This window comes from Thamnophis sirtalis, unplaced genomic scaffold, assembly GCF_051295495.1.
Source record: "Thamnophis sirtalis isolate CommonGarterSnake01/CBP01778 unplaced genomic scaffold, rThaSir2_p1.2 scaffold_5, whole genome shotgun sequence".
Classification (NCBI taxonomy): Eukaryota; Metazoa; Chordata; class Lepidosauria; order Squamata; family Natricidae; genus Thamnophis; species Thamnophis sirtalis.
The window spans coordinates 116,704,512-116,730,041 of NW_028261385.1; the positions used below are offsets into that span (position 1 = coordinate 116,704,512).

At 37.6% G+C, this 25,530-nt stretch overlaps 1 protein-coding gene across 1 annotated transcript in view; it reads left to right on the forward strand.

Moving 5' to 3' along the window:
• Positions 1–25,530, forward strand: part of COL4A2 (collagen type IV alpha 2 chain) — a 180,346-nt gene that overhangs the window by 88,793 nt on the left and 66,023 nt on the right. Inside the window, exons 7-19 of the mRNA XM_087716708.1 lie at positions 2,556–2,672; positions 5,120–5,191; positions 6,182–6,217; positions 6,319–6,381; positions 8,665–8,700; positions 9,645–9,686; positions 9,942–10,028; positions 11,923–11,967; positions 16,530–16,592; positions 18,023–18,067; positions 18,603–18,656; positions 21,775–21,841; positions 21,980–22,081. Of these exons, the coding sequence (XP_087572834.1) occupies positions 2,556–2,672; positions 5,120–5,191; positions 6,182–6,217; positions 6,319–6,381; positions 8,665–8,700; positions 9,645–9,686; positions 9,942–10,028; positions 11,923–11,967; positions 16,530–16,592; positions 18,023–18,067; positions 18,603–18,656; positions 21,775–21,841; positions 21,980–22,081 (829 nt within the window). The remainder of the gene's footprint in view (positions 1–2,555; positions 2,673–5,119; positions 5,192–6,181; positions 6,218–6,318; positions 6,382–8,664; positions 8,701–9,644; positions 9,687–9,941; positions 10,029–11,922; positions 11,968–16,529; positions 16,593–18,022; positions 18,068–18,602; positions 18,657–21,774; positions 21,842–21,979; positions 22,082–25,530) is intronic.

The window sequence follows — 25,530 nt, forward strand, 5'->3', positions numbered from 1 at the left end:
CTGCTGCCTTGCATAAAATAATAAGCAAAGTACATTTATTCCTAGGCACTTTCACAGAAATCCCCAGACAGATTTCCCAGCATCAGCTTCCTCTTCCATGCCCTTTGACATCAGACCTTTTTTTTTACCACCCACATGCATCACTAAAATGAAATTCCAAATGGCTATTTTCAACTGCTTGACTCATTCACCCACCCTTCTAATGTGTTTTGCAGGGCAGAGCTGAATCTAGAAAATACTTTTCCTTTTCCACATATGGATGTTGCATTAACTTTCATGGGACTTGCCTTCAGGCAGCAAATGAAAGGTAATGTAAGGTCATACAAGGAAAAGCAGCCTGCAGATGCTGCAAAGTATATCGTAAAGACAGAGAAAAGGAAAAAGCAACCTATGTGATTTTATGGGCAGTGATCACACAAATGTAATATTCACATGATCTGGAAAACCAGCCTGTAGTAATTTTCAAAGTATGAAGAACAATGGAGGATTCATTTATCATATATGATAAGATAAATATAATTTTCTGTTTTTTACTCCAGATCCTTTAATAAGAATAGCATAGCTTAGATAAGCACAAGGGAGCCAGAGCACTCATCACCATTTATTCTTTCCTTGTTTGGCCCTTCTTGGAGATTTCTTGGTGCATATATGCTCCTCGATGTATATAATATTATTTCCTTGATATGTATTCCTCTAAAATGCTAAGTAGCTGTTGTATATTTAAGGTGAAGTGTCTTTAGGAAATGATCAGAAGGCATAGTGGGGTCATCTATTTCTACTACTTCAAAATGTATGGCAGTATCAAGCAACATCCAGCCAATTAGAGATTTTGACACAAAACTTTTTGCTGTCTGAAAAAATCCATTTTGAGCTATGCCAGAGCTTTCTGGATTCAAGAATGATTCTCTTTCTTCACTAGCCTATCTTCCCTGTCTTGATGATTTCTTCTTCTGGAAACCATTGTCCCGAGCATGTGATTTGAATATCATTTTATTTTGGGTAGCATTGAATTTGTACATTTGTTTGCTCCAAGAATGAGTCAGCAAGATAAAAAAAAACCTTACCCTTTTCCAATGTCACTCCCAGGAATGTTTAGATTTGGCAGTAAGCTAAATCCTTGAAAAAGAAAGTATCCATTAATAACTCATACCTTCTGCTACTATTTCTCATTTTCTCTTATACAATTCAATATTAACATCAGTGGGAATAGCCAAAGTTATAAATCAACTATGAATAAAATTTGAGCCATTTGTTTTCCTTTGGAAAGAAGGATAATTGATGAAATGGATTAGTGGCTGCTCTTCTTCCGTTCTAAAGCACAAACTTAAAATACAACAAAATTTGCATAAGAAGTGATAACAAGAGTGACTTATTTCATGAACAATTTATAGTATGCTTATGGAAACCACTTTCCATCCCAGAATTAGGATAGGTAAAGGCATATCAATTGTATTCATACATATTTTAATGACATTCATTTACTCATAGATATTTGTCATCACACTTTTTAAAAATTCCTCTCCAATATTCTAAAACTACATTAAAGACATTTTTAATAATTAAACCCCCTTCTCCATTGCTATAATGGTAAAAGTAGTATTTACAATAGTTTTCAGGGATTTAAAACTTGAACAAATCCTCAAGGCAATTTTTTTAGCATAATATCATGTAGCCAGAAGATACTTCTCCACACTGTACAAAACGATCATTCTGTGGTTCCAATGGGGTTTCAATACCTAAAGAAGGAAGCACCATTCTACTCTGTTGCAGTACCTAGTCTGCAGTTCACAGAACTGCGATTTAATTGACAATATATATATAGAATGCTGGCTGGATAGATAGACCCAGTGGCATTGACTCCTTAGTCCCTTAGGACTGATAGGGGAGAAATTGCCTCTTGATGGAGAATTAAGGATTTACTTCTCTTTATTGCTCTTGAGTCAAGATGTTGCTAACTTCAGCTCACTTTCTTCTGCTTTTGATCCAAGCACACATGGGAAAGCTGGTACTCTTTGATTTTTGTCCTGGTAAAAAATAATCAGTTTGGTGCTAAACTATGTACTGTATTTCCTGGGAAAAGATCTCCTTTTACTATAGTTACTAAACCTATTTCACTACATATTTCTCATGGCAGGTCATGCATATACAGAATGTGTTAACTTCCAAAAGGTTGCATATAGAATGCAGCCTCAGTAAGGTCTTCTTACTCACTTAATGTCATATTTAAACTGGATTTTAGTTACCTTAGCTATTCGAATGCAAGGAATGCAAAGGTATTAAAAATGTGCTATTCTTCCCTACCTGTTATCTATGTATTTCTGTTTCTGCTGATATCCTAGTTTGTTTCTAGTTGTTTCTTTCCATATTCTCAAAGATATATGTTTGAACTATAGAATAGTATTCTTAACAGAATAGAATTAAATAGTACTTTTTATTCCATTTTTCCTGTAGGACAATTGCTTGCACTAATGTAAGAACATTTAGGAATTCCAAGAAAGCCAAGAAGAAGAAAGCAAAAACAGCAAGTCATAATTGTATTTATATTGTCTCCACAGGGTCATCCAGGTCAGGGAGGATCAAGAGGAAAACCAGGCCACGATGGTTGCAATGGGACCAAGGGAGATCCAGGTCCACAGGGAATTCAGGGACCTGGTGGGACTCCTGGTTTTTTTGTGAGTTATGAACACTGAATAAATCAACATAAAGCTAACAGCAAAATCAAGAATAGATTGTTCCCTTCTACTAAGTGAGAGAAAAGGGTTTCCATTGCTGGAGGAAGCTTAGCATTCTTGTGAATCTACCATATTAGGATTATATGCTGAAGTCCTACAAAAGGTGGATTGCCTAAAGCTGAAACATAATTATCAGAAGAAAATTCCAGGTTGACTAGTAGTCATTTTGGAAAACTTTGCAGTTCAGTCATCCTATGTGCTCATTAGTTGAGGACCATGATTGATTATAATGACAATTTTCAGAGGGGGGAAATCATAATAATTTACAGGATTTTTTTTAAAAAAAGGAGGGGGGAAACTTCCTGCTTTCTTGTTTTGAGACACATTAATAAGATTGCAAAAATACTTGTCCTTTCTGTACTGAAAGAACTTGCTCAGTTTCATAGGGATATATAACATATTTTAAAGTGAAGAAATAATTAATTTTCCTCTGTTTGGTGAGCAGTATCTGAGAAAACAAGGTATCTTGTTGAGGGTCCTTTTTGGCAAAAACCACCACAATGAACCCTGCTACTCAAAAAAATAGAAGTGGAGTTGGTTCAGGGATCATCTAAATTCCTAATTCATAGAAACAGTTTTGCTACTTAGAGGAAAAATTAAATAACATTTGAAGAATTATTTGTTCATTCTATGAAGATAGCCCATTTTAATTTCAAATGGGAGAAAGGGTTTGACAGTGTAAACAAATGTTTTAATTTATTAATCAATGATAACCAATGTGTAGGGACAAAGGAATGAGTCATTGGAAGAGCTGTGGTTGATGGAGTGCTAAGGATCCATATATATATTTTTATTCTGAGTTTCTTTATAATGAGGGAGATAGTTTAGAAAGTTTATTTATTTATTTCTTTTTCAGCTGCATGGAGATTTACATCACATCTTTTGTATGTCTGGAGCGCGAGGGGTAGAATGGTATACTTTATCAGGGCTTGAAATATTCAGCAAATGTTAGTTCCTTATCTACGGGAGCTCCCATGGTGAGATTTGCTGAAGGCAATCAGACACAGATGCATCATTGTGCATCTTGAGTTGTGAGACAGCTTGGGCTCTCCTTCAAGCATACAGGGGTTCAAGTATGTTCTAGGGCAGTGATGGGCAACCTTTTTGGCGTAGTGTGTCAAAAATCGGCAAAAAATCGAGCATAACTCGCGTTGTGTGTCACTTCGACAAAAACATAATTTTGCGCAATTTATAGTTGCTGCGAATGGCGCTCACAGTTCCCGTTGGCACTCCGCTGTTCCCTGCTGTGGTGCGGTCGTAACCGACAGTCCCAGGAGTAGACTCTCTGTGCCGGCCTGACTGGAGAGAGGCGTGCACTGTTCCCGCGCTCCTCTCCTGCGGGTCCTCCCTCGCCGCGCTGATGACGTGTGTGCGCACGGCACGCACGCCTTACCAGCAGCCCCTGCGCTCAGAAAGGGGCGGCGGCGATACAGTAAGTGAGTGTGGGCGGGGGAGATCACACGTCCCCCCCCCATTCCTCCAGCACAGATTCTTTCATCCTCGGCGGCCGTGCAAGAGCCGAGGATGAATCGCATGAAATCCTGTGCGTGTCACCCCAAATGGCTACGCGTGTCAGCACTGACACGCGTGTCATAGGTTCGCCATCACTGTTCTAGGGCTTACTGTTAGAGGGACAATAGGATTTTGTGCTTCCCTATATGACATGCTTTCTCAAGATCTAAAAGTCCCAAAGTGCCATGTTGTGCATATAGACAAAGAGGGACAAAGAACCATGTTGCAAGAGATAGATACCAGGGATGGTGGAAGCAAGCAATAAGTTGTGGCAGGGGATATAACTACAAGTTTGTACTGAAAGAAAAGACCATCTCTGATCTCATAATGGTGGGGAAATGTTTTCCTGTTTTTCAGTCATTATTTTCAAGGAGACATAATCTGGAAGCCACAAAAGAGGGGTTTGAGCATTTGATCCTAGAACTGATCTTGCCAATCCCTAATTTACTGCTGGCTTTTCAGTTTGGAAATGGACTCTATACAGTCCAGTTTTTTCACTCTCTTCTCATTTGGATGGTTTAGAATAAGCAGAGCGCAATATGCAGTATCAGTACCACACATGGCCCCTCTATCTCTCTTTATTTTGTTCATAATTAACCCTTGGAATAATTTCAATTGCTAACAGCCATTCACATTTTCAGGAATCACGTATCAATTATGATGTAAAGTTGTCTTAATGATCCCCAACCTTCAAAATAATAGGAAGAATTCTACCTATACCCAGCATTTGAGATGATCCTATAAAATCCTCAAGAAAAAGAATCGTACTTTGGAAGGGAATTTGGAAGTCTTGTAGTTCAACACCTAATCTAGTGCAGGAATCCTCAGACAATTCTGGACAAATGGCTGAAAATTTTTATTTTCAATCACTTTAGGGAATCCAGGGACCCAAAGGTCAGAAGGGGGAGCCTTTTGCACTGCCGGACGAATTAGCGATAAAGTTCAGGGTAAGTCTCTGTGAACAGTTATAATCTGTTAGGAAATATATATTCTCCTTATTGTTTTCAAATAAGTGCCTCAGATGTTTCCATACAAGTGAAAAAAACATAATTTTCCTTATTCTTTCACCTTCTTTTATACTTTATCAAATCCAGACTTCCAGAGGCTAGACTAAAGTTTGCTTTTACATTTTTCCTTAGCTTTATTCTTTAGCAATCATAAAAGAAGCAGCCACATTGTGGCTTTCATTTATAAAACACAGCCAGTTTTTAGTTTAAATAGAATCATGTCTGTATGCTCTTTGAAGTTGCTGGGCCAAACCAAACTGAACCAGACATGATTCTTCCATTAGTGTATGTGTGTATATACATACATGTTTGCATATTCATAGACATACAGTACATGCGCATATGCACACACACACACACAACTTTTTTCTTTTAGTTATAAGTATAGATTTCATTGTATTTACAGAACTTTATTTTTCTATTCATTTTTAACTTTCAGATTTTACAAATAACCATAAAGGTTTTTTGTAAGAAATCTATAAAGTTCTATTTGTGGACATCTGAAAGTTTCAGAAATAATTCTTTATCAGATTCCATAATTCCTTCAACAATGACAGAATGTTTAATATACTGTAAAAGTTGGGATACATCCAGAGATGTATCTGCCTTGAAAATAGCCCATGTTGAACTGTGTAGCACAGTCAAACATCAGAAAAGGAAATGTTTTATGACATTTTATGTTATGTCATAAAATGTTTTATAAAATTTGCCAAATTTCAGTTCCATGAGAATAATGGTTCCATGATTTTGTTCACATTCTGTAAATGAGCCAATCTGAGGTATCTTGGTTCAAAAATTGTTCCCCTATGATGCACCATTTTGGTGCATTAAAGGCTAAAGGTTGCAGGAATGAGAGTTTTAGTAGTATACAAAAATGTATCTTCAAGTTTACTAAAACAACATTTCCCATTTTAAATTGTTCTTCTCTAGGGAGACCCTGGTGACCCGGGCTTGACTGGCTTCATTGTAAGTAACATTGGGATAGATAAATTTCTATAATAAAATTAGCTATCTGTAAAATAAAATAAAACACAATTATTATTTTGAAAAAATATCTTTATTTATAGGGACCACAAGGTGCTCCTGGACTAGTGGGTGAACCTGGTCTAGAAGGAGACTCAGGTCTTCCTGTAAGTATTATAAAATTCTGAGATTATGACAGTAGTTTGACATTCTTTATTATGGCCAATAACTAGAAAATTTCAATAAAACAAACAGTAAACAATAAAAACAAAACTCAGCAATAAAGCATAATAATAATAAAACAATAGAATTAAGAATTAAGACACAGTAATAAATTCTTGACATGCTCTATATTCAATTGAACAAAATTGCACAACATTGAAAAATACATTATTGTGTTATTCTGATTGGATAATAATTAGTGAAAATAAAATAAACCTGTGTGGCTTAATAACTTGATGATTTTTTTTATATAAAACATGCAGTTATCCTTGTTAAAAGCACACTGTGAGAAGAGTAACATATATACCCCTAGCTTGTGTAGACAAAGCTAGCTATATTTCTTAAATTGTTCTTCCAATACTGGTCTGGGTATCATATTGAAATGTGTTGAAATGGTAACGCTTTTCTAAATACTGATACTGTAAGATGATGTAAGTATTTAACAGGCCTGATGTGCTAAAGATAAGTTTCTAACATGGAAGGTAAATGCTCTCACCTCACAATCAGGAGGTTGTGCGTTCGATCCTAGATAGAGGCTAGATGACCTGCAAGGTCCCTTCCAACTCTGTTAATCTTCTTAATCTGTTAAAATCCTTAACCCATTATCTTGGTGCTAACGTATGGTGCTAGTCTTATCAAAATTATCAAAATTCATCTATGATAGAATTTCTTGAAAGAAATTGTAATAATGCAGCATTTGCTCTCTCTTCCATTTAATGCTAATGGAACTAGTCTTAACAGGTGGCGAATGTGGTTACCTATGTCACTTACAATCCAAAGTGTGTGGAGGTTTTTACCAAGTATAGTTTTATTTATTTGTTTATTTATTTTACACTTCTCAACCACCCATCTCCCTTAGGTGCAATTATTTATAATGTTTGCAGAGATAAAGAATTGATCTAGGAATGATGATATCCAATTTCTGTGATCTCTACAGTATATAATTCAGAGATGCAAACTATCTGCTAGGGAACTGAAAACTGACATCAAAATACTTAAAAGTTTTTAACCTGTTCGGGTAACAAGTTTGACATCTAGCAAAAGATGGCTACCTGTTGATCTCCGGGTGCGCTTCAAGGTGCTACTTGTCACTCATAAAGCCCTTCATGGTAGTGGGTCTGCGTACTTGAGAGACCGCCTCCTGCCAATTACCTCCCTGTGACCAATCAGATCACATAGATTAGGCCTCCTCCGAGTTCCATCTGCCAGTCAGTGCCGACTGGCAACTACACGGAGGAGAGCCTTTTCAGTAGTAGCTCCGACCCTTTGGAACGATCTCCCCGTGGAGATTCGTACCCTCACCACCGTCCAGACCTTCCGCACAGCCCTTAAGACCTGGCTAGCCCGTCAGGCCTGGGGACAAAGATAACTGTCCCCACCCGAATGATGAATGAATGTTGCTTACTATTTTACTTCTATGTATTGTTTGTGTCTATTGTCTGTATACCCCCCCCCTCATTTTATGTAAGCCGCCCTGAGTCCCCTCAGGGAAAAGGGCGGCCTATAAGTATTAATAAATACTCAAATACTCAAAAGTGGGGATATTGCTATTCTAGCATCTCACTACAATTGAAAACGAGAGGATGTTGTTGTTATTTTACTAGGCTTATATGTTACTCCAATCATTGCTAATTCTGAGCACCTTAAATACTCCTTATCTGTAAGCAGAATTAAAGCAATATAAATAATCAGCATTTACAATAAAAATCCCAACTGTTTCAGTAACAGTAGCATATTCATAACATGTCCATGCACCTCAGTTAAATCTGCACTCCCACTGTAAGGGAGACTATGTAGCCTTGTGCCAAATTGGGTCTGGGCCAGTACAACTGGATTACCTACATAATGGAATATTGTAGCGGACCATCAGTTTGAAGGGAGGGTTTCCATTACTTCAATGTTATGAGGAGTGGTCACATCCTCACAGATGGCAGCTCCAAGTAAAAGAAATGGTGTATGATGTATATGAAATGTGGACTATCACAAATTTTAAAATTTTTCTGTTTTTCCTTCTATTTAAATAAAGTTTAACATGCTTATAATTTAATAAGTAAAATATATTACTAAAATTAAATATTTATTACTTTTATTTAGAATTCTCATTTTTGAATGTATGTCTTTTAAGTAGACTTAGTAGACAGTGTGTGAAGTAACTGATGTTTTTCCATGTATTTACATGAATTGAACACTTCTGAGAGATAACTTGGTTTCTAAAACATTGTTTTTAGGGACTTCCAGGACCCCCAGGACCTCCAGGGCCCATTGTAAGTATTTGAGGACTCACCTTAGATTTATAGACTCTGATGTTTTCTGAGGTGAATCAAAATGTCTAAAATTGTTGTTGTTGTTGTTGTTTGAAAGGGGAACATGAGATATTGTAATACTGTAAATTGTTGGGACACAATGGAATAAACATTTATATGAAATCAGTTTTGAGCTTCTTTTTTTTTAGTTTTAGTGCTGGTTCATAGAAAATTCTTTAACTTTTCCTCTGAAAATAGAATATCTGGATCTGACTCAGATAAAGAGACAGAAGTGTAAATGAAGAAAGTTAATCATTTCCATTCATTCCTACCATCAAATTGCATTGGCACTTTATAGTTATAAAAACTGAGGCAGTTATGCATTTTTTCACTGATTTTATATAGCTACAAACTATTCATTTGGCTGAAATCATAGGGAGACTAGTATAGATCTATTTCAAGCTATTTAGCTCTCATCAGCAAGCCATACCCTTACTGGGATTTGAACCTATACACATACATACACACACATACATACATAGACAAATTGGCATGCACAAATTTACCATCAGCAGGAAGATATTTGTAGCCTACACAGGAGCTTCAATTTTATAGGAGGAAATCAAACTAGAAGCATTTTCATCCATATAGCAAAACCTTCCCAAGCACCTGGCACAGTCAGATGTTGTTTGATGGTGTTAAAGTATTATAATTAGTATTATTGATAACCACACACTGAATATTTCATTGATTAAGTTTTTCAGTAGGAACTTAACATATTGTATGTTATGGGACATATCAAATCTCAAGAATATGGTCTAAGTAAATATGTATCTAAGGGAATTATTTTATTTGATGTAAAACAGTATTAAAGTCCTGATATTACAGAAGAACATGTAGTTTCTGGTATGCCATTTGGTTAAGTACGTAGGTGTAAGTTAAATGTTCATTAACTGTCATTTCAGGGCAATAGAGGTCTCGGCTTTTATGGAAAGAAAGGTGAAAAGGTAAAATGAATTTAATCAATTTGCATTTCATGTGGTGGACATAACTTTGTGCAATCTATGCAAATTGTTTTTGAGGGCAAATTAAAGTACTAGAAATTCAGTTTTTAAAAATCCCTATGTTCTTCAATCCATCCATTGTCTTCAGATTCTTCAGATTCTGAGAATCAAATGTTCTTCATTTTCACTGAATGTATATTTCATGTTGTTTACATTTTCATTTTGCCTATTAAACTTATCTTTGTGGCTTTTCTGAAGGGTGAAATTGGACCTCCTGGTCCACCTGGGCGTCCATCAACAGGAGAATTCATCAGTTCAATAGATGAAATTCTAAGTGAACACAAGGTAATTAGAAAAATTATTGAAAATTGCACAGTATTCATTCCTTTGAAAAATAGGATTGTTCTATCTAGCCTTCCCCACTTTAGGTCTTGTCTCTCTTTTGCTATATTGGATTACTGCAGTCTTTTCTGTATCCACATCTTTTATCATCATTTTACTACCTTTTTACCCTCAAACTACTTTCCTCACAAGTTGTGCCAATAATATTTTCTTTTCTTTTTCTCTGGAGATCAATGGCAACTTAAAGAGGCCTTGCTTCCACCCGTACCCACTTTCATATTCACAAGAACATCTTAAGCCCATGTGGAAATAAATACAAGTATCTGAGAAGTTGGTGATCAGTATTTGTCTGTGAATCACTTCCGAAATTACAGAAAACTTAAATGCAAAAATAAAAGAAGTCAACTGTGCATTTGTTTGATTTATTTTATATGAGGTAGAATCTATCTTTGCTGTTTGTGCTGGTCCTAAATTTAAATAAAGGACAAGAATATTATCGGTATTGTCTGTTGAGCTTCACTCAAAGGGCAAGGCTTTGAAATGTTGAAACTACCATCAGCCACTCCAACTTAATGGTGTTAAGTTGTATCCATCATCTGGTAGAGCTTCAGATGTAACCTAATTCTTTCTTCCTTTAGCTATTTTCTATTCCTTTGTTCATATACCTTTGCCAACTGGGTTATTTTTCCTACAAATTTCTGTCAGTAAATATCTAGGATCAGCCAACCAGGCATTTGTTGACTCTTCCTAGACTGGCATCTCTGAGTTAGGCCTGCATTTTCACTTAAATCTCATGCTAGGTACAAACAAACAAACAAACAAAACAGCAAACACCAGCACTTTAACTAACAGTGCAACTCCTACCAAACATAGATCACCACATTAATTTTTCTAGGAAAGGTCAATCCACTTAAGACTAATGTTGATTTAAATGTCATGGGGATAGATAAATCAGTCCTATCTATGGGACAAAAAATCTAAGAACTTTTTCTCTAAATTTAATATAAATATAATATAATATAAATTTAGAAAAAAAGTTATTTAATATAAAATGAATAAAATATTCACACTTATGCCTTTCTGTTATTCAAGTGGTGGCCTTACTTTACAAAATAATTTACCTGTATCTCAAGTTGGAAAAGTTCTCCTGTGAAAACTGCCCCTTAGAATAATTTTATATCATGTGATGAAACAGTTCCCTATACCGTACAGGTGAAACACTCTGATGGTTTCAAAGAAACATTTTGAATGATGTTGTTTTATTCCTGCCTTTTTTTGCCTTTCATTTTGTGCTTACCTCTTAGGGCAGGGCTGTGAAACTTGCAGCCTGTGGGCCAGATGTGTCACATGCTGACCACGCTCACGTCTGTGAGCAAAGGGGGGGAGTTGCAATATGTCACGTGATGACCAGAGATGGGTTGCTCCCAGGGTGAACCAGTAGTAGCAGCGGCGGGAGGCTCCACCCACCCACCCAGACGCTTCTGCACATGCACAGAAACGTTGTGCATGCCCAAACCAGTAGTAAAAAAATTGGCAACCACTGGTGATGACGCACGTTTGACACTCCTGTCTTAGGGTGTATGTCTTCTGTGATAACATGGATAGAAAGTTAAATATATGGGAAGTACATTTTGATTCACATCAGACTATATTTGCAAATAAAATATTATGTCAGTTTACAAACTGGATTCTACATTAAAGAAAATAGAATTCAAGCTAAGTCTGCTATTCCCTCAAGTTTCTTTTTTCAGCCCTTCTGATGGATTTTGGTTTATCACCAAAAATTGTCATACAGATAACTGAAACTGAAGTGTTCTAGCTGCTATAAATTTAGCAGATTATATACATACATACACACACAAACACACTTAATATTATTGTTGTTTTATATTATTAGGGTATGAAAGGAAGAAAAGGAATGATGGGACGACCTGGATTCCCAGTAAGTCCACAAGAAACACATTTATTTCTGTTCTGTGAAACACCTACACTATTTTAATAGAAAAGAGTAATATCTGGATTCATTGTTATTTCAATAATAGTGATGCTTGGTTGATAATATGATAATGCAATATTTTAGCTATAACATTTAAAGTAGTTATTTGAATTCAATATTTTTCTTTCAGAATTTAACATATATTTATAACTCAGACCATATAAAATGTTTTATTTCAGAATTTAGGTTATTTATAATTCATAACCTGTATAACTCTCTTTTTATTATTTCCTAATAGAAAGTCCCATCCCATGATTTTTTAGCATATTTAAAGATGCATAACATCTCTACAGAGATCAGTGCTTCCCAAATAAAATACATTGGATACAAACTCTTTTTGAAATTGGAGAGCATGTCCTGGATGGTGCTACAAAATGGCTTTATGGGAGAGATAATAGATTTATGAAATGGCTGTCATCATCAGTCAAAAAACACAGATGCACCGATCTTGATAAACATTAGTTGCTAACAAAGTAATACAGATATTCATCACCTTCTAGTGGTCATAGGGATTTGTGCAGCCCCAAACTGCTCATCTACAAGCAAATAAATTGGGTGAGGTTGCTGTCTGACCTCTTTAGGATATGTGAGCAGATTTTTAAGCACATCACCATTATTTTCACATGTTATTTTCTTTGTATACCTCAGTGAGGTTCAGCAGCAATTCTTGTAAATGCAGATTGTGGTAGGGACTGGTGTTTTCTTAGTTGAATGACAAATTCATATTGAATGGAATCATCATAAAGAAGGAACTTTAGATCTAATACAGCCTACTCAGTACAGGAATATCTGGATCCATTGGAGCATCTTTCACAGACGGTCATTCAGTCTCTGTCTGACAGCGGGGTACTGAGTTTGAAATGAACAACCCCTCAGATTTACTTAAGATAATGGCAGGTGTTAGAAGTGATGTCTGTGGCATTTTAGCTCCTCTTGATATCAGCATGCCTTCGTTTGGAGTAGGCATTGCAAAAGATCTATTGCATATTCAGGATAGACCTGAATGGGTAAAGATGTATTCCTTTATAGATATTTCAGTTAATTCAGCGTAATATAGGGCAGTATCATTAAGGAAATGGTACAGTCTAACCTAAAAATATTGTTTTAAATAACTCAATATTCTTTCACCCTAGAGATTTTTTCTGAAAGTATCATCATTTCTTTGAAAAGTTGATGGAGCAGTGAAATGACATCACTGTCAACCTATTACAATCTAACGATGTCTGTATTGTACATTCAACCTATTTTACATCTATTTGTGGTGATTTTTTTAAAATATTAAAATATTGTAGCATCAATTTATTTAATTCTGTTTTTTTTTAAAAAGGGTTTTTAAGCAACCATGGCTTCTGTTACTCTCTTCAAAGCCATGGCATCTTCCATTGGGTAGCAACAATTACATTATAATTGATGGTGAACGATGATATAATTAGAAATGTCTCACCTTCTCTGCACCATTGTGGAACTCAATTACCATGACTCCTTTCTCCCTCTCAACAACTAAATGGACAGGATCTACTTTCATTCAATAGTTCCTTTTTGCTGATTGAGTCAAATGTGATACTTTTTCATAACTAGCCTATCAGTTCTCTTAATTTTCCAAAATTTAGTTTCTGCTGATATGGGGAAAAGCTTTAATGTATGGGTTTTTTTCCTGCAACAGGTAGGTGTTAGGTAACTGGGGAACTCAAAATTCAGTTCTACTCTCAGCCAGGACACACATTGGATCAAACTACCTGACAGATAAAACCATGTCAGCTGTCTTTGAGAAAAGGAAAAAAGAAGAAAGGAGAAGAAAAAAAACCCTTCAATCTTGGAACACAATATGAAAAATCAAGACACTTTATTTATTAATCTGTATTTTTATTATTTTTATTTATTTTATTTTATAAATACATTTTTTATTCTTAATTATTTTAAAATTACTTTTTTATTTTATGTTTATATTTCACATTTAATTATTATAGTTTAAAATAAAATAATTTTATTCAAATTTATAATTTAAAATAATATTCTAAAAATAGTAATACATATTTACTATTAAATATTAATTACTAATAATTTAACTTGATAGTTTAATTTAATAATAATATTTTAATAATTTTAATTAAATATATTTTATTTTAATTATGTTAGCATTATTTTATTTTTTATTATTAATTACATTAATTCAAAAATTACATACATTAGTAATTAAAATCAAGAGACTTTATTGTTAATCCTGCACCTGTAGTAATCAAAAACAATAATTTGGGGTGAGCATGCAAAGAAGAAATCTTTGCTGAACAGAAATGACAAATACAAATGATAGAAGAATGGGGGGCTGGCAGAAAATTGCTAATAATATACTGTACTACCTGTTACAGTAAGAGCCGAGGTGGCGCAGTGGTTAGGGTGCAGTACTGCAGGCCACTTCAGCTGACTGTCATCTGCAGTTCAGCGGTTCTAATCTCACCGGGTCAAGGTTGACTCAGCCTTCCATCCTTCCGAGGTGGATGAAATGAGGACCCAGACTGTGGGGGCGATATGCTGACTCTGTAAACCGCTTAGAGAGGGCTGAAAGCCCTATGAAGCGGTATATAAGTCTAATTGCTATTGCTATTGCTATTTAATTTTATTAACCACAGAGGAGTGCATCAAAGAAGCTAAAGAATTCTGAGTTGCTTCTCAGAAGTGAAAATAAAATGTGTTCATTTTCTGAGATCTGGAATTATTTTACTAACGATACAGAAAGCTTAATCTCACTGTAAATTCTTCTGATTTGCATTTCTTAAGGCAAAAGTAATTGTGAGGGACAAACATGTATTCCAAGCAGAGTTTTGCAGATAAAACAGAAATTGTGGGAGAGAAGGGAATGGTGCTTGTGTTTCTTTTGCCTCTCCATAACTATGGCAAGATGGACACATTGTGTTCTCTGGTCTATTTGCAGCCTGCTTGGCCTTAAGGTTCAACTTCCCTTTTCTCTACCCCACTGACAATTTTATTTCCTATCTGTTCTTCACAATTTTCCTCTCCCTTGTTTTGCTTCCTCTCTTGCCTTTCCCATCCCTTTCTCTCTTTCTTCCACTTTCTCCCCCCATCCTTCCCATCCCTTCTCCTCCAACTTTCTTCCCAAAGAAACCAGGAGGCATTTTTTTTTCTTTAAGAGACGTGGCTATGGTACTGATGCTCCCTCTATTAAACAACAAAATATTGCAATTTTGTCCATTTTTTGAATAGTAAATAACCCCCTTTCTTGACTTGTTTGTTCCAAAAAGATGTGATACTTTTGTGTAGAAGTCTCCCTTCCCCTCGGTACTATTTTTCTTCTCCCTCCTTAGTTGTCTTCTGTTCTTTTTCCTGCAATTATAACTGAAATTGGATGATTATCTCTGAAAATATCTGTCCAGGCTGTTAAAGCACCACCTACTGGAGATCAAATAAATGGCTGTGTCTTTTTCTTGCGGCTACAAGCGGGAGCATCTGTAGGTTGGAGGGAAGTAAACTACAGCAGCTTTGAGTGTATTCATTCAATTTGATGTGATGTTTGCATGTATTATAAAGTTATAAAGTGTTAAATACATGAAAACATAAAGATAAATTGTCTCATAATACTTTTATAGAGGATAGCACAAAGATGCATACCTCTTAAACTGATGGAAAGTCTGCACCTTTGTTTTATCTATATCAGCCTGTACTTAGAAAAGAATACAACTCATTTCCTTCATATACTTGAGTATACATAAAACCAGAATCCCTCAGCTCAAGCTTGCATTTTATTAATTGCATCCATTCAGTTGCCTTGACAGTATTAGTTTTAGTTTTTGTCCAGAAACAATAGGTGGAAACTAATCAAAGAGAGAAGCAATCTGGAACTAAGGAGAAACTTCGTAACTGTGACGACAATTAACTAGTGGAATAGCTTGCCTTCAGAAGTTGTAGGTGCTCCATCACTGGAGGCTTTTAAGAAGAGAATGGGCAGTCACTTGTCTGAAATTGTATAGGTTGTCATGCTTGAGCAGGGGCCTGGACTAGAAGACCTCCAAAGTCCCTTCCTGCTGTATTCTGCTTGATTGATATTACAGAAGCATTTGCCATTAACTTCTTATGGATGTTTTTCAAGAGCCCCTTCATGCCTAAAGCTCTAGGTGATTCCAAATAATAGTCAGGGCTGTTCCTTCTTAGCTTCTGAGGTTGTCTATAAGCTGCCACTTGATGAGACCTTTGTAGAAGCAATATACCTACATTATAGATGCATGTGAATGGGAAAACACATGCGTAGAGAGTTAGAACAGAAGGAGCTTCTTGGATGAGAATCTGAATGTTTTCAAGGTTCAATTGCCTTTTGAAAAAAAGCACCTATGGGACATGCTTAGAGGTATTTATTGCTGTCCTGCAAAGTGACTATTACTACTAGTTTGTGGCTGTACCCACTGTATTATTATAATGATCCTCTCCATGAAGTGTTAGTATTGCATGATAAATTACATATTATTATGCTACAATTGTGCAAATATTTTTCCCCACAGGGTCTTCCTGCACAAGAAGCAGAAAAGGGAGAAGAAGGAATAACTGGCTTTCCAGGGCAAAGAGTAAATATATAACAAAACCAAGCATTAATTATGTTCTACTTAATTATTTCCTTCTATACTAAGAAAATGAAACCGTTTTCGGTTGTGTTTCTGGTACAAGTGGCCCTTTTCTTACTATCATAATTGGGACTGGCAACTTGGTTGTTAAGTGAAACAGTCACTATGTCTGCGCTTATGATTTTACATTGGACAGTGCCTACTAACTGAGTGTAGTGGCAAATACATGATGAGAGAGTGAGGGAGATATGCCATTTGGGCATTGGTCACAAAAGTATTTTTTCAGCATCATAACCAGAGAGGTTGCAGTATGAGGCAAGCAATAAGTAAGGACTATTTACCTACCCTATTCATATTTTGGGTGGATTTTCTTGTTGTTTTGCACATGTTTTGAGAGTCTGTTCTGAGAGTTCTGAGAACTGTCAGAAAAGAATATCCTCAAGTGAAACTGATAAGGAGCTTTGAATATTTCTCCTTTTTTAGTACTAAGCATCTCATTCAAGCCACTTAATTTCCTGGGTCAAGGAAGCATTTGTGGTCCAGACTTTTGTTGGAGGCACACAGTAGTCTTCATCATGTGAAACAGTATTTAGTTGCTTTAGCCAAGATGTACAGTATTTTAGTGAGTGTTTAAACTTCTGGTAGATGAAAGTGTGAGAGCTAGACACTGGAAAGTTGAGCAGACAGTAGCCTGGAAAATCAAGAGAGTCTTTCTTGGGCTCTTTGTGACTAAATGGAAATATCTGTCAGGTTTTCTTGGAAACCATAGAATGACTTGCCATTGTGTGTTCTGGTTTTGTTTATTTATTTGTGGGTATAAACTCTATAATCAGTGTCAGATGTTTGATGGTAAAAGGTGGAATTCACATTTAAAGCTAAGACATCTGTCATTTCAGTCTCCTTTGTTCATTATCCTGGTCATCAAAAATATCAGGCTGATGGTCACTTTTGGGGGTTTATAGATATTTGAAATATATCCCAGTATTCCCTCATAATGTAGTTAGAATAAAATAAGCAGGTATCATTCCTATTTAATGTTCTTTTCTTTTAAAATCTAGTTGGGATAATTTAGCTTAATTCACAATAGAATAAAATTGGATCTCCAATATTATATATTCATGTAGGCATAAATGGGCACAGGATGTATGTAAAAATTCTGTCAAAGTACCCATTGAATTTCAATATTTTTACTTGATAGTGATGGACCATATTGATATGTTTTTGGTGAATTTAGTCTGTTCACAGATAATGTAGCCCCCACAGCTAGGTGATAGCCAAGAAGTATTGGAAAGTTTCATTTCATTCTTCATATTGCATATGAAATTGGGCCTTTTAAATCTTATTCTTCATGAAGTTTAATTTCAATAAAAGCTATTTTAAAGGAACTGATAATAAGTATTTAATAACCTGGTTCTGTTTGTTAATGTTTATAGGGTTTGCCAGGAATCAATGGCCTAAAAGGAGCTGAAGGAGATGTGGTAAGTATGAAGTCCCAGAATCAGGTTGCTTTTTAGAAAGAAAGATAACGTAAGGACATTTTAATAGGAAAATCGCCTCTTTCTCCTTATATAGCCACCGTGCACTGAGAAATGTCTCTTACAAAGCAAGAGAACTGATGGGGAAAAAGGAAGACCAGCCCTAAATGAGCAGCTGATAAGATCAGTAAAAAGATTAGTATCAGAGGAGGCATGCCCAAAGAAGATGACAAAAGCAGCTAACAAATAGAAGGAGGGGGGATCACATAGTAAATAGTAGGTCTCACCCAACAAAAGAATGAAGTTTGATAAAACGTTGAGCTTACTTTCCAATTTCAGTAATTATTTTAAAGTAGGGATAGGGGTAATATATTTCCCTGGACCAACTACGTCCTCATCTCACCAAGTCCACCTACCTGGCCCTACTCAGTTTTGGCTCTGAGCACTCTCACTGCAGTAATGCAAAATAAGGAACTGAAGCAGGCATGGGGAGTTCAGTTAAAAGAAATCTTGCTATTCTTTTTGGTCTTCATTTCAGGGTATACCTGGAAATTATGGAATCCAGGGCATTCCTGGCCAGAAAGGGATGAAGGTAATTATTCTTCATTGTATGTTAAACCCTCAAATAACTACATTGTAGGCAGGTTACAAAAATATATATAAACCAATATTGGTTTCCATATGCAGCAAGCTTACTGACTGAGATACATTATTTATACAGACTGAGCCATTTCAAGTTGAAGTTTGTTTGTTTTTAATATCATCCCAAGCATCATTTTCACAAAATCTAAGCTTGCTGTTTTATAATTTCCCCTTGGATGGTCGCCCCACTCCATGCTTCCTTCCTTGTAATATGCCAGCCATTGTCCTCACACAAGAAAGGATTATCCACATTTCTGCTACTTTTCTTTGTCTTTACTGACAATGGTGGCCTTCAATGATGTGGATGTTTGTCCGCTGAGACTTACTAAGCAATTATCATTCAAGGCCAGATCAACTGAACAGCATCAGATATGACAAAATGCCAAATGTCCTGGTTCTCCATCTTTGAAACAAGTCTTAACAGACCCTGTATAAGTATGTTAGGTATGTAGGCTCATTAAATATAAATATGGATAGGCTAGAATATCTGGTGTAAGAGTTACCCCGTGGCAAGATGTGTGGCCGATACATTTAATAAATAAAATATTATTTGCTTAATATTATGTATTCCCCTTTTTTTCTCACTATCATTTTTAGCCTTTTTTGCATTAAGCATTTTTGCTTAATTTGATTATGGTTTCCATTTCCTCCGTTATGGCCTTGCTTGCAAAACTTACATATTTATTATTAAGAAAAGAGCATGGTATGACTTAAACAATGACCAGTTGTAGCTGGTGTCTCTCTACTTATTTTCTGCCAAAAATTAGTTGGGAACAGTTGTCATTGTGATGATGGGTGAAGATAAGAAACTGGTAAAACAATGTATCATAGTATCTATATAAATAAAAATGTAAATGTTCGTTTGTTCAAAATCTTAAATCTCCTAAAGTTTTTCACCGATTGCTTTGAAATTTTGACACAACATTGCATTCGAATATGCGCATGTTTTTATATACCTATATTATATAGATGTCACACCTGTGACAGGTAAAAACATGCTTTTTTGAAAACCAGCACCATCTGTTGGACGTAAAAGCAACACACACTATACTAAATATTTCACGATTCCATTTCAATGTTTCTAATTGCATTGTTATATTGAATTTTCATAGATTTAGATTTATTTTGATTTTGATTTAATTATTTGGTATGACATTGAGTTGGAATTGAGCTGTGTCATTTACCATAGCATTCATTTCGTGAGTATAGTATATTCAGAACTGTTTGGCCTCTCTCCAGCTTCGTCCCGATGGTCCCTTTGTGTGGCTGGGCTGCGGCCGCACTCTTTCCCCTTTCTGCCCCTCCGATGAGCTTCGGCTATTTCTGCCAAAGGGTCACGAAGCCCTTCGGCCTCCCCCTCCCCTCTCTCCCCTCCCCTCCCGCTGGGCCTTTGCTTTCTGTGGCGGGGCAGCGCCTGCGCCATCCCTCGGCTGCCTCCCCCCGCCCTTAAGCCGGCCTCCCCGCACCCAGCCCAGCGGAGCTCCAGAGGAGGCGGAGCATCTCCTCAGCCCAGCTGGCCGTGCATACCTTTCATCCCCCTCACAGCGAGCCAGCTACGGCCTCGCCAAGGCAGCTCCAATGAGGTGCAGTGGGGCTGGGGCAGCCGCTGGGTACCCCATGAGGCGGCAGCTGCAGCGGTGGCGGCGTCTCTGGATGGGGCCGCAGCTGGTGGGGGCTTCCTCGCATCCGCATCACCAGGGATGGCTCCTTCCTCCTCCTTCTCCTCCAGGCTGCCTCCTCCAGGCCGCCTCCTCTCACCACCGCCGCTGAGGGAAGCTGGGTCGGGGACGGTGGCCACCTTCTCTCCTCCTCCACAGCTTGGGTGGGCTGACGCCTGAGAGAGGCATCCTGCCCTCTCGGGGCACCTCCACCACAGAGCCTGGCACTGCTCTCGCTGGGAGGCGGAGGCATCGGGGTTCTGGTGGGCGCCCAGTTGAAGAAGAAGAGTTGCTTCCAAATCACCAGCGTGACCCAGCGCAGATCTCGACAACAGCATCACCAAAGACATGGAGAACTACGACGACCTGGATGAGTCGCACACTGAGGACTTCTCCTCTGAGATCCTGGACGTCTCGCTCTCCCAGGCCACCGACTTGGGGGAGCCTGAGTGCAGTTCCCCCAAGCAGATGCTCAACAACTTCCACGAGCCAACAGCCCCAGCGCCATCTCCCCCAACCAGCCTTGCCCGGCCCAGCAGCCCCGAGGCCTGACCAACGGCAGCACCCACCTGCTGCCCCACTACATGCACAGGAGACACCCCCAGCCTCCCTCCCATGCTGGGGTCCCCCCACCTATGTCCAGAGGGGCTCCATCCAGCCTGTCCTTCCAGAGGCTACCCGTCACAGGGAGCTTGGAAGGTGCCAGGTCAGGGCCTGCAGGAGCATACTCTGTGGTGGCTCTTGCAGGGGCCACCGTGGCTCACTTTCATGCAGGGGCCACCTCGGCCGGGGGAACTGTGGCTGGTGCAGTGAGTGGCAGGGCTCGCCAGATGGGCAAGACCCTCATGAACCTTGCAGCTGCTGGCAACGGCATGACCCTGCCCGGAGGGAACCACCCTGGGAATGTTTGTTTCTTCGCATGCTGTTGGTAAATGTGCCCGGTCCAACGTCTTTCCAACAATTGAATTTTTTTTTCACATGGACAATTATATGTTGCGTGTTCTAGAGTCGGCAAACCAGACAATCTCTATATCTGCACAGTCATTGGAACAACAAAAAATATTGTATACCCACAAGCATTGTGAAATTAAACATATTAGAAACTTGCACTTTCTCTTTTCTTTCTTTTCTATTTAACCAGACTGGGCCACAGCAACGCATGGCCGGGTACAGCTAGTTATTGTAATATAAGTAGTGTTCACTTACTATGGAAATATTTTAGCCTATGTGTGAAGAGTAAAAATTGAAGAAATATTACAGTAACTAATAAGAATAAAATCCAGTCTTACAGAAATTATTGGGTCTGTGGCAAAGGGAAGGTTCTTCATGCCTTATTTTCTCATTTGTAATGAACTTAGTTGATTTTCAAATGTGTACTAAACGGGCTTAACTAAATTTGTATTTCTATAGGGAGAACCTGGAGATAAAGGAATTCGAGGGCCACCAGGTCACGCACAACAACCCACACTTATAAAAGGTGCTGCTTTTATAGCTTTTGAATATTGCTATGTGGCTTAGCAATTTTTTGGGAAAGTGTTAAATATATTAATATGAGATAATCTGGAGTTATCCTTATGTAGCTGAAATTTAAGCTATAACTTTGGGGATTTTCCAGGTGTACCTGGTGACCGGGGAATGGATGGCATTCAAGGCCCTGAGGGGGAGAGAGGAACCAAAGGCAGTCCTGGCCCACCTGGTGCAGAAGGATCATTTGATGGTAACTTTCTACCCCTTTGATATAGCGCATTGATTCTGGAGAAATATATTCACTTTTCTCCAGTCTGTGATAATTGATGTCATTATAACTGCTAAAGTGGCTTGGCTGATTTCCTTGGATCTCTGCAGCTGTTTATGCAATCCAGGCACATTTTCATAACAAATGCTTCTTTTTCACTGCTTTGAATAGAATGTATGTAGACTGTGTTGTTTTGAAGATAAAGATTAATTAGAGACATCAGTGTCTTGGCAATAACCCAGTAAGCATGCAATTGTAGCTCTTTTCAGCGCTGCGGCTCTACCGTCATCATATTCACCATCCATAATATTAAAGTCTAATGTTTGAAATCTGTGACGGAGGGGGCTTCAACATGTTGGGGATGGGAAAATAAGGGAATTCAACTTGAGCAATTATTAGTTTTATAACTATAATGAAAGAAGATTGATTTACAAGAAATATTTTTAAAAGATAGTTGAGGCTTAATGTTTAGCTAGCAATATCCTGTAAGAAAGCGAGTCAGCAACCGTGTGCTTTCCGGCACCTCAATGTCTATCATTCTGTCCATTGCTCTGTCCATCAGCCCTCTCTGCTCACTCACATGTGTGCCTCTACCCACCCAGCTCAGTTTAAGTTCACTATTGTGTGGCACATCTGCCACCTACCCATGATCACTGGCTCACTCACTTGCCTGGATCAGCTCGCCTCCGCCATCACTGGCTCATCTGGTGCCCTCCTTTGGTCACTGGGTCACCTCCTGGTCATCTGATCCCTCTGGCCTCTGGCTTGTTCCCTTGATTGATATGGTCAGCTTATGCCACCTCTTGGGTTGTTTGGAAACAAAAGTGGAAGGAAATGGCCTCAGATTAGCAATCTCATAGACAAAAAGCAGACAGGTGAAGAAGAGGAATAAATCCCTTATCTCCTACTACCCTTTGTGTTCTAAAATTCATGAGGTACTAAAAAGTTGTTGGCATTGAATTTGCACTTCTAACACAACTCAGTTATAATGATATCTGTAAAGGATATCTTTAAGTAGTGCAGTTCAAATATTTAAAGACTTTTATGTGTATTTGATTTTTTTAAACAACTTTTAGCAACACTAACAGAATAACAGAGTTGGAAGGGATCTTGGAGGTCTTCTAGTCCAACCGCCTGCTCAAGTGGAAGATTCTAACCATTTCAGATAAATGACTGTCCAGTTTTTGTTTTTTTTAAGGCTCCAGTGATGGAGCACCCACAGTTTATGAACAGTGATAACACTGAGTGGTGAGGAGACATTGTTTGGTTGACTGGTGTATCTAAGCTTTAGACACTGTAGAAATATCTCTGGTATCACTGGACAACAAAATTTTGCTTCCTGAAGACTTTTGGGTGTATCTTATAGATTTTTGACTGCTAAACCTTAATCTACTGTTTTATACAAAATTTCTGTTTTTGTGATTTTGTATGTATATTTTAAGTTACTCGTTTTTGCTTGCATTATAAGATGCTTTGTGTAGCTCATGCATGTCCAGGCATGCACTCAGGACATATTGCATAATATTAGTGAAACTGGTATAGACATGCTAGGCTGGCTGGATGCTGCACCTCCCTAGGCATGCTAGACAGGCTGGATGCTGCCTGGAAAGGCTATTAAAGCAGCTCGCATGCACAGATGCTATTCATTTTGTTGGTATCAGTTTCCATGAATTTTGATGTAATTGTTTCAAGGCATAGCACTATGCCTTGAAACAATTACATCAAATTACATGTCTAGGTACATGTAATTTACATAACAAGTAAACCAGTTATAAACTTGTTATAAGATGATTGGTGACAGCAGAAATATCTCACTAATGTCATGATGACAGCCATGATACATTCTGCTATAAACCTCAAAGACATGCCCTGACTAGGCTTGTTAAGAAATTGTAGGAACCGTACTTTGGTTGTAAGATTGTGACCAGGATAAAGCCTGGGTTCCTCACATTTGTTGTACAAAATTATCTTAGAATTTGGCTCGGGGGAACTCAGAAGTCAATGCTGTTTGCTGTTCCAATCATATGGTGAGAACAGAATGATCCTGTGACAACTGTCTGACTAATGTTGCTGGTTTCTCTGCTAAAAATATCAAATCAATTAAATATTCCAATCTGCCTTCACATGACAACAATCTTTCAGTATCGAAGCCACCAGAGAAATGGAACTTAGATGAAGCAGACAAAGATGCTGCAGTGCACCAGCCAGGCATGGACAGTGACAATGATCCAGATTTTGAACTGTGTATGTCTGGTGAATCACATCTCATAACAGAGTCAGAATTAAACGTCCTGATCAGGGACTTAGGTTTATCAAAATCAAAAGCAGAACTACTGAGTTCAAGACTGCAAGGATGGTGTTTGATATCAACAGGTAAGAAAATTTATGTCTTTAACAAAAATTTTAGCATAGGTTGACAGCCTCGCTTTCTATACTGACATTGACAGCTTGTTCCCAACTTTGGGTTGCAAGGATGGCCCACTAGAGCGGTGTCTCTTTATTGATTCTTCAGTGTTAAGCCTCAAGGCTATCTTGTTACACAATGGCAATTTATATCTTTCAGTGCCTGTTTACTTTGCTGCGTGCATGCATACAAAAACATGAACTGTTAATGAAACACATCCAGTACACAACTGGAATATCCACGGAGATCCAAAAGTAGTGGTTCTGGTGCTTCAAATGCATCTCGGATATACCAAGTACCATTGTTACGTATACAAATGGGACAGTTGTACAAGAGTCACATTACTTTAAAAAGAAATGGGCATTCTAAAAGAATTTGGTTCCACGACAGAAAAATGTGATACATGATTCACTTGTTGACCTGACAAATATATTTTTGTCTCCTTTTTACATAACCATTTTACAGACTGATGAAAATTTTTGTGAAAGCAATAACAAGGAAGATGAGGGTTTTTGTTATTGGAGATAGATGTTTTCAAGTATAACTGATGCCAAAATTAAGGAAAGTATTTTTGTAGGGTTAGGATACTTCATAAATGGCAAGGGGTTCACAGATCTGTTAGTGGAAATAATAATTTGTAAAGCATTCAAGAATATCAGAGATAATTTTCTTGGCTTCTACAAAACAGCAAATGACATTCATCTGATTGACAAACTTCTTACAGCATACAAGACCATGAAGTTAAAAAAAAGGACTGTGAAGAAAAAAGGCATGTGTTGGTAATAGGAGACTCACTTCTTAAAGGAACAAAATTGATAATTTATGAAAGAGTTTAACCTTTGAGGATCGTATGTTATCTCCCAGATGCAAAGGTCAAAGATGTGACAAGCTTACCAAAATAATCAAACACATTGATTATTATCCTTTTTTTTTTTGGAGGAATGATACAACAAAAACTTGAAAATAATACCAAAGAACTATGAGCAATTAGGCTGGAAAGCCGAAGTGGTAGGAACACAGGAGGTGT